The 9,804-nt window shown below is 50.0% G+C and overlaps 1 protein-coding gene across 2 annotated transcripts in view; it reads left to right on the top strand.

The window, feature by feature from the left end:
- Positions 1-2,759: 2,759 nt before the first annotated feature.
- LOC135830422 (CUGBP Elav-like family member 5) overlaps positions 2,760-9,804 on the top strand; it is a 13,704-nt gene continuing 6,659 nt past the window's right edge. For both annotated transcript variants that reach the window (XM_065342679.1, XM_065342680.1), the window contains exons 1-3: positions 2,760-3,177; positions 3,406-3,488; positions 3,694-3,745. Coding sequence is in view for 1 of the 2 variants with exons in the window: in XM_065342680.1 (XP_065198752.1) it covers positions 3,003-3,177; positions 3,406-3,488; positions 3,694-3,745 (310 nt within the window). In the remaining variant the exon portion in view is untranslated. The remainder of the gene's footprint in view (positions 3,178-3,405; positions 3,489-3,693; positions 3,746-9,804) is intronic.

The following is a 9,804-nucleotide window of genomic DNA, read 5'->3' as shown; positions in this document are numbered from 1 at the left end:
GTGATTCGTATGCAATTTGCCTCGAATTATGCGATTATTCGATTATGGTAGGAATTATGCGAAAAATTATGCTAGCATAATCTGTCAAGGCCTAGTATGTTTTGCATGTACGCTGTTTTTGCATGCTATAAATAGCTGGTGTTATTAGTGTTCATTGTTAATTATTCGAAGAAGTGAAATATACTGTGTAAAGGAAAAGAGTTGTCCTCGTGCCGTGTGATCGTACGTAGGTGTTGGCGGATAATGCTCCGTAATATGGGATATAATGCTCTCAGTAATGCTCCACAAAAGGCCATATAATGCTCCAAATAATGCTGGTAATGCTCCAAATAATGCTGATAATGCTCCAAATAATGCTGATATTAGAGAGGTTGCGCACAACGAAAATTCGTAGCGCCGTAACGAATATTTTTAACGAAAAAAGCTAACGAATATTCGTCAACCGTGAGGTTGCGCACAACGCGTGAACGTTTTCGTAGTGGGTCGACGCGGCGGCCGCGCGGGTACGAAGAGTCAAGACAAGGAGTTGTAAAATATCAATATTTTAGTACTCCAGGTGACGAAAAATATTTTCGTAGATCTGCTCTGTTTCGGTCACGTTTGGACGGATCTTCGGAACAACTTTCGTTACTCGAACCCGGACGGTCGAAATCTAACGAATTTTCGTTGTGCGCAACCTCTCTAATGCTCCGCCGGATGGAATATAAACACCTGAACCTTGCGGTATTGGGCTGAGAAAAACGCTATAATATTGCACCCATGCTATGATAAACACATAATACAATATCAGGTAAACATGTACGCTAGATACAAACACATACAGTCATATTGAGGCGACACAAAGAGGATACGCCAAGAAGGACTCCTTGACCAGCTTCTGCCTCTGAGTTTCCCTCTCCAAACGGGACTTTCCTCGTTTATGTTTCGCGGTAGCAATATGGGACATGGTTATACTCTTCTTCCCTGACAATGTTGTATGGCATGCCAGGCACACTAACTTGCCACAGTCGCTTTTGAGCGGCTCATCTGGGAACTCCCGCACCCGTGTTTCGTCACTGATGGCCACTTCAGTGCTCTGTCCATGAGCTACTCGCGTCCTTTTGGAAACGTTTTCAGACTTGGTAATAGCTGTTTTCTGAAAAGACCGCTTCCTCGCTATCGCGGCAGGATCTGCTGTTTCCAACTCGACGACGTCACTATCATCAGAGGACTCCGCCAAAAGCTCATCTGGAGAAAGCCCAGCTTCCTCCCGATCCCAAGAACGGCATCGCGCGAGTCAGCCATCAGCGTTGGCTGCTAGTTAGCTGGTCTTACACAATGGTCAATGTCCGGTGAAAGTCCAGCGTTACTCTTCGACAAAGACATGGACTCTTGCTTCGATGAAGAATGTTTTTTGTAACATTGTGGACGGTAACCGGGTAAGGTCTGGAATGTGTGCGTGTGCGCACCTCCACCGGAACAATGCTGGCTCACATTTGTTTCGTTGGTTCGGCGTTGGTACCTGGATCTTCAAAAAGTAACTGTACTAGCTGCTGGCCGAAGATAGACTTCCGGGACCGGAAGTTGTACTCCACAGCTAGCTAGCACTACTAGTACTATACTGCATGCAGTATACCAGGTATACTGGGCCTGGCACTTCGTGCCACGATCTGTTTGGTACCATGCATGATGTGTACGGTCGATGGTCTATCGCTTGTACTACAGTGTGTAGTAACACATCGCGTAATATAATAATAAATGTTGCCAATCAAAGACCAACGCTATAGCCGATACGAATCTGTACATGACGAATTGACGATGTGTGTAGATCTACTATGCAGTCATGTAGAACGTCGTATAATGCCATTTTTGGCCTCGTAATGCTTTATAATGCTCGTAATGCTCCGGGTAGGGTATAATGCTCGATATAATGCCGGCATTATCCGCCAACACCTAATCGTACGATCCTGACAATTTAGAGAATCTTAGAGGGTTCATAACAGGCAGTGTCGGAAGCCCACATCTAGCGCGCGAGATTAGTTGCCATTTCTCGCTTCCCTCCTGTATCTGTGGCTGTGCATGTGCGTTTGAGGAGTGTAGATCATAGCAAGAGTTTATGATCTTGCCGTCAGTCTTGGTAATCATGGGTGTACTGTACACTGTACAGACATTACAAGTCACTGATGATTTTGTCTTGTCTACTGGCACTGCATGATCCATGCAGCATGCTGATGACACTCGGACGGTGTGACAACTGATCTGAGCTCAATACTGGACCATAGTACATTAGTAGACCGGTACGGTCTTCCGACCCGTGGTCTACACTGCTACATTTTTAAGCCTCGACATGTGACCGATATCTACTTGATCCACTGCAAAGGTCAAAAAGAATGGTTTCACCAATTATAGAAACATACGTTGTAACGCTGCGTTTCATGCACGTAGCTAAATGCTAAGGCAATCATCAGACAATCTGATGATTGCCTTAGCATTTACAATGTAGCTACGTGCATGAAACGCAGCGTTACAACGTATGTTTCTATAATTGGTGAAACCAAGAGTAGATGAACAGTTTTTACCTACTCTTGGTGAAACCATTCTCAGTTTTGACCTTTGTGGTTACGCTCCGCCCCTGTGGTGTTGAGCACTGTTGAAACCTGGATATCCACTTATGTACTTGATCCACTGTGTGAGTTTCCATGGCCACTCGGTACTCGCGCCAGGGAAGCAAAAAAATCCGCGAGGGGTTAACGGAGTGTTTGAGAAATTTATCGCCGACGTCCACGCTGTGTGTCTTGTTCGCATCTGAAACTGTGCTTGCTGCTGGTGGCGGCACAGAAGTGCGAAGTAAAGTACACTTTCATTTCTTGTTTCGTACATCTAGCAGTTCAGTTCAGCTCATACCCTCGCTCTGCCGGTTCTTATTTTCTTCTTCTCGGACGACTGTGAACCACCGTCAATAATGCAGTCCGTACAGAGTCAGCTCGAAGGAGTATCTCTCTCCTCGCCCTCTGCTTCAACTAATGGATTATCAAAATGGAGACCACAAGCCAGGGGTTCTCCAAGAGCCAGTGAAGCTCTTTGTCGGCCAGATACCACGGTCCTACTTTGAGAAAGAACTTCAACCGATATTCTCCGAGTTTGGAACTATCGTGGACTTGAAAGTCCTCAAGGACCGGGTTACAGACCATCATAAAGGTGAGTAATTTTCAAATAATTGTAGAAATGGGAATTGGTTTCTTCACGGTGACTTTCTGCCTTGCCTTGAGTTGCATTGTTCTTTACATGTGACACAATTCGCCTTTGTACCTTCCCTGTATGTGAGGTGTTGCTTGAAATAAATTTGATAACCGTTCTTGAAATGTATTGGTTGTATGTTCTTGAAATGGACTGGTAGTATTTTTCATGTTTTCACTTGCCACGCAGGATGTTGCTTCCTAACATATGAGAACAAGGACAGCGCGGACAAGGCCATAAAGGCTCTCCATGACGTTCGCCAACTCCCTGGTGTAAGTTAGTCTACTTTTGGTCCTCTTTCGGAGTGTGTACCCAACCGGCCCAATGCATGCAGTACGAAGTCCGAGTCGGTGAATAATGTTCCACGTGTGCTGTATTTTTTGATGTTACGTATAAGTGTACGGTGTTTAGTCAAAGCATTTTTCTCTGTACCTTTTCGTCATTCTTTGTCCTGTTTTGTTCTGTGTTCGGGTGCAGATGGCACGCCCTTTGCAGGTGAAGCCAGCGGATAACAATGAAACAAAACCAGGTAAGGATTATTCTAATTTTTTGTTCCCTTCCTTCCAGGTGGGCCGTGCATGTGTTTTTTTTACGGATTATGCCATAGACACACAGGTGCACGCTGTGCGTACTTTCGTGTATTGTAAGGGTTGCTGTGTTTTGCCGATGGCGAAACTGTTGAAACTGTTAAGCGGATGCGTAGGGTAGTGTTGCATAGAAGCACGCGGATGAGTCGGATGTTGTCTTCGCCGACAATGGGTTCCATTACTGTCAAAAGCTTGGCCCTGGAAACAGTGTCAAATGCCTTCGACATGTTTATCCCGAGCACTTCAATTGTTGTGCGGTGTTTCTGGGTTAATGCAGCGAGCCAGCGATGGGTCCACACAGCATCAGCGGTTGACCTTCCAGGTCGGAAACCACTGTGGGTAGCGCTCAGATAATCGTTGACAGCTGGTTGAATCCTCCGGAGAGCCACCAGTGAAACAGCTTTCCATACGGAGTCCAAAAGAACAATGGGCCTTAGATTGGCTGGTGGACCTCGCTTCTTATTGGCTTTTAGAGAGGGATGACGATTCCTGATCCCAGATCAAGAGGGCTATGATGCTCGAACATACGATTAAGGCAATCAGTTAGGTTTCCGATTAACATGGGCCCTGCATACTTCAGCAGCTCCGCTGCTACACCGTCTGGGCCTGACGATCTGTTGTTGTTTAGCCTGGTGATACTTTGCTGCAGCTCTTCAGTCGTAATAGGTCGTTGTAATGGCCTTGGCTCTCCGACAAAGGGTTCCAGGATTTCGCCACCTGGCACACTGAATTGTTTACAAAAATGGCCTTTGATAATATCAACGGACTCCGCTGCATTGCCAACAATATGGCCATCGACATCCTCAACAACTGGTCTTGGTGCTTTCTTCCTTGTCAACAGTGCAACAGCCTTGTACATTTGGGCTCCATCCTTCTGCCTCTCCACTTCCTCTGCCATAGCATCTAGTCTCCGCTCAGCATTCTCCCTGCAGCGTCTTCGAATCTTATGCGATATACGGTTTCGCTCTTGCTTGAGCTATGCGGCCTTGTCATTGCCGACGGTATTCATAATACGGAGACGCAAATCCTTCTGTGTTTCCGATAATGCATCAATCTCCGGGTCCAGTGTGCAATGTCTATTTCTCGGCTTGTTGGCATATCCCACTGCAGCAGCAGCAGCCTGCTTGATGGCACTCATGGCTTTGCTGAGGTATTCTTGGCTCGATTCATCCGCAGAAGGCAATGGTAACATTCTCTCCACTTCCTTACGGTACTTCTGTTGAGCACCAGTGCTCTGCACTAGTTTTGGCACATTGAATTGTTTCTTAGCAGAGGAGACCTTTCGTGCTACATCATGCTTTGCCATTATCCCGTCGAGTCTGTCGAGCTGGATGTCGGCCACAACCAAACGATGGTCTGTGGAAATGCAAATGCCTCCGTAGCTCCGGCTGTCCCTCAGCAGTCGCCTTTGCCCTTCTCTACACACGACATAATCAATCTGGTTGTAGATTGGTACAGTCTTTCCAGAACCCATGTCTCTCCTTTATCTTGTCCAAATGGTCTTGTGGCGTGCAGCATGCTGGAAAGTCGTGTTGGCAAAGTATAGCTTGTTTGACTCGCAGAAGTCCACCAGAGTCTGTCCATTGATATTCCTTCGGCCACGTCCATGTCCATTATAGTTCCGATTAATACAAACTCCTCCGAAGAGAGTCGGCAAGCGTTACCACGAGGGCTTCGGATGCACCCTGGACCAACAGGCATACAAGGAACATGAAAGGCTACTTTGCAGGGTCGTTGTACAGAGACATGCTTTGTATGTACATGAGAGAATATTATTCACAGTACTCACAGCTCACCCTTACTCAGAGCCATTGCCAACCACGGTTGGTACTCCACAGGGAGATGAACTCTCACCGCTGCTATTTGTGATCTACCTCCAGGCGGCACTGGGAGAGGTCCGGCAGTCATCCCTGCCGCGTTGCATTGCCGAAAACGCACTCCCACAGGAAATCATATTCGCAGATGACACCGACTTCTTGAGTGTATCTCAAGCCTGCAAGCCTCCATGGCTAAGGGACCTGGAGCCAGTTGCCTGACACGTACTGCAACAGTGGAGCCTAGGCACGAGTCCGGACAAAACAGAATGCGTGACTCTCATCAGAAGAGCAGATCGCATTTAGGAGGAATGGCGTATGACAAGGAAACTTGGTTCGCTACTGGGGGACTGTGAGGACGTCGCCCGCAGGAAGAACCTGGAAGGCGCACCATTTGCATCTTTGTGGTCACTTTGGAAGAGAGGATCCATCATCAGCGAGAAGTGGAGAGTCAGATTGTACAAGGCATTACTTGTACTTCCTATTCTCCTATATAACTCAAGCACTTGGGCTCTGACCAAGTCCACACTGGAGCAGCTTAACGCGTTTCATCGGCGGCAGCTCAGATCACAAACCCAAGTAAAATGGCCGCAGAAAGTCTCCAATGTGGCCCTTTACCAGTGATGCAGCGCAGAGCTTCTGAGCCATGGCGTGAAGAGGACGCAGTGACATTTGCTGGGCCACATTCTTCGTTTTTCCCGATGAGTGTCCGGCAAGAAGGGCAATAAAGCACTACTTTAAAACAAGGATGGCAAGAAATGGAGGGGCTGACCCCACACCAAGAAATGGAGGGGCTGACCCCACACCAAGAAATGGAGGGGCTGACCCCACACCAAGAAATGGAGGGGCTGACCCCACACCAAGAAATGGAGGGGCTGACCCCACACCAAGAAATGGAGGGGCTGACCCCACACCAAGAAATGGAGGGGCTGACCCCACACCAAGAAATGGAGGGGCTGACCCCACACCAAGAAATGGAGGGTCTGACCCCACACCAAGAAATGGAGGGGCTGACCCCACACCAAGAAATGGAGGGGCTGACCCCACACCAAGAAATGGAGGGGCTGACCCCACACCAAGAAATGGAGGGGCTGACCCCACACCAAGAAATGGAGGGGCTGACCCCACACCAAGAAATGGAGGGGCTGTCCCCACACCAAGAAATGGAGGGGCTGTCCCCACACCAAGAAAGGCAGGGGCTGTCCCCACACCAAGAAATGGAGGGGCTGACCCCACACCAAGAAATGGAGGTGCTGTCCCCACACCGAGAAATGGAGGGGCTGACCCCACACCAAGAAATGGAGGGGCTGACCCCACACCAAGAAATGGAGGGGCTGACCCCACACCAAGAAATGGAGGGGCTGACCCCACACCAAGAAATGGAGGGGCTGACCCCACACCAAGAAATGGAGGGGCTGACCCCACACCAAGAAATGGAGGGGCTGACCCCACACCAAGAAATGGAGGGGCTGACCCCACACCAAGAAATGGAGGGGCTGTCCCCACACCAAGAAATGGAGGGGCTGACCCCACACCAAGAAAGGCAGGGGCTGTCCCCACACCAAGAAATGGAGGGGCTGACCCCACACCAAGAAATGGAGGTGCTGTCCCCACACCGAGAAATGGAGGGGCTGTCCCCACACCAAGAAATGGAGGGGCTGACCTCACACCACTGTCCAGTCGGTCTCTCAGCCGATCTGAAGATGTCTGGCAATGGTCAACTTGATAACCTGCACGACCTATAGCGCCTACACGAGATTGCGCAGAACCGCGGAAGCTGGAAGGATTTGTGCAGTGCCCTGTAGTGCAAGGACTATACATGCTTCAAGGTGGCTGTGCCCATAATTACATTATGACACCATCTACAGTCAGAAGATTAACTACTACTAGTAGAGTTTCCTCTGAGACCAAAATGCGATAATGGTGTACTAGCTGTGCTAGTACTTGTTAGCAACAATCCGAACTAGCGCACACACTGCACTGCATTGCTTTGTACTGCATTCAAGACTGACGTCATGCGCTTTGTTTTGCTGCGTAATCACAAATGGCACCAGCCCATTTTTGCGGTAAAGAAAAAACAAATCTTGCTTGCCCTGTTGTGCTCTTCCAGACAACGGATCGTGCTTCAGCAGTGTTTCTTTTCCTTTCGTAGCTTTGCTGCCAGCCCGAGTGTCACCTCGACACCGTAGTTCTTCAGTATGTCTGACCTTACTGTCGCCACTGCCAAGGCAATGCCTTGCCAAGCCCTCCGCGGCGAGCCTTCTCAGCGCGGCTTGAATCCGAAAGGAAACTTAGTAAAAGTATTTTACAGGACCGTTTGCTGGCACAACTAGCCCTTGGTAGTGAGGTCTGCTCCGGCCAGGAGAACCAGCAACATGACAGTGCGGACACGGCTCGCGAGCCCAGAAGCCTGACGTGCACCAATGCCTCCTCCGCCAGCTCAGGCGACGCGGGCTCAACGGATCTCTGCGCTCCCGTACGGGACGAGGTGTAGTCGGCTTTGTCGGCCGCCATTTTATTATTATCGGAGAGCATTGTGCCGCTCCTCACCCAAGGCCAAGGCAATGCGGCAGCTGCCGCCACTACGCCAGGCCAAGCTCCTGTAACCCACCCGATCAGCCACCTGCACCAGCTGTGCCCAAGGCTGTGCAAGAACGTATCTTGCGAGGGGAGTTCGTAGATTTTTTCAAGTTTGTTGCCTGAAATTCTTGCACACTTCCGGCCCAACATTCCGGCTGGTGCACAGCCCGAATAACGATAGCCAGCTAAATATCGTTGAGTCGGATGACGCGAAGCAGGTGCGTCGCAAGGTTCACGATAATTACACATGTAGCTACCCGGCTCGAGGCATGGACCACATACATGTCTGTTATCACGGCTGCTGCCCTACACCGCACTGCTGAACTGATTGCGTACCAGCAGTTGATCCTGACTGCTAACCGCCAGTTCTTCCCAAGCGCGTGGCTAGAGTACGACCGCCAGCTGCAGATGCTCGTGGCCCAGTAACCAGGCACGAAGAGGTTGGACACCATCGACGTGAACCTATGGCAGATAGCTGTCACAGGCCATGCACACCCAAAATGCGCTCAATGTAAGACGGTCCATCCAGGGGCGGTTTGTGTCCTTTTCGTCCCGAAGCCAGCAGCATTGACCTCCAGTGGTCGCAACCATACCAGCGACGGCCAAGAAATCTGCCGCAACTTCAATGGAGGTCGCTGTTCTTCGTCGTCGTGCCGCTTCTCCCACACCTGCAGCCAGTGTGGCAAGGACCACCCATGCATCATGTGCAACCAGCAGCAGCGCGGAGCCAATCGGCCACCCCGCCGCTCCTAGCAGAATGGCTACTGAATCGCTTGACTCGGTACGTAGCTTCTTTCCTATACACTCTGCAGACACCACACTGCTAGCTGACCACTTTGCCCGCCTGTTACGTAACCACTCAGATCAATCATGTGTTGCGTATGTTCTCCATGGCCTGCGCCGTGGCTTTACTCTTGGATCTGCCGGCCAACACGACATTTCGGTTTTCTCTAATAATCTACCATTGGCTTTCACTCACTCGGCATTTATATCCGAGCAATTAGCCGCTTCCTGCGCCCGCAGCGAGACCACAGGCCCATTTCCGTCACCTCCATTTCAGTTTATGCGCCGCTCTGGTATTGGTGCCATCCCCAAAAAGAACGGCAAGCCGCGAATGATCCACCATCTGTCTAGTCCGGAAGGCACCGGCGCGAACGACAGCATTCCTGCCGAGCCGCTCTCTCTGCACTACGCGAGCATTGACAACACGATCAACATCATCATGTCATGCCCACAGCCTGTGTATTTATCCAAGCTCGATGTACGCAGTGCATTTCGGCAGATCCCAGTCCGCCGTCAGGACTTCGCTGGGAAGGCTCCTACTACTACGAGCGCTTTCTGCCTTTCGGCCTCCGCTCCTGCCCAGCCGTCTTTGACTCAGTAGCCACAGCAGTCAACTGGATCATGCAGCACGAGTTTGCTATAGATCACCGGCTTCACTACCTCGATGACTTTTTCGATATCTCCACTGGTTTGGCTGCAGCCAACCAGCAACTCACCATCCCCCTCCGGGCGTTCACGTATCTCGGCACTCCTCTTTGCTCCATCCCAGCTCGAAGGGCCATCACCATCATTGACCTTCCTTGGTATTGTCCTAGACTGCGAGC

The sequence above is a fragment of the Sycon ciliatum genome, unplaced genomic scaffold (genome assembly GCF_964019385.1).
Source record: "Sycon ciliatum unplaced genomic scaffold, ocSycCili1.1 SCAFFOLD_287, whole genome shotgun sequence".
NCBI classification, from domain to species: Eukaryota; Metazoa; Porifera; class Calcarea; order Leucosolenida; family Sycettidae; genus Sycon; species Sycon ciliatum.
The sequence above is the reverse complement of the archived record's forward strand: the minus strand, read 5'-3'. Positions and strand labels throughout refer to the sequence as shown.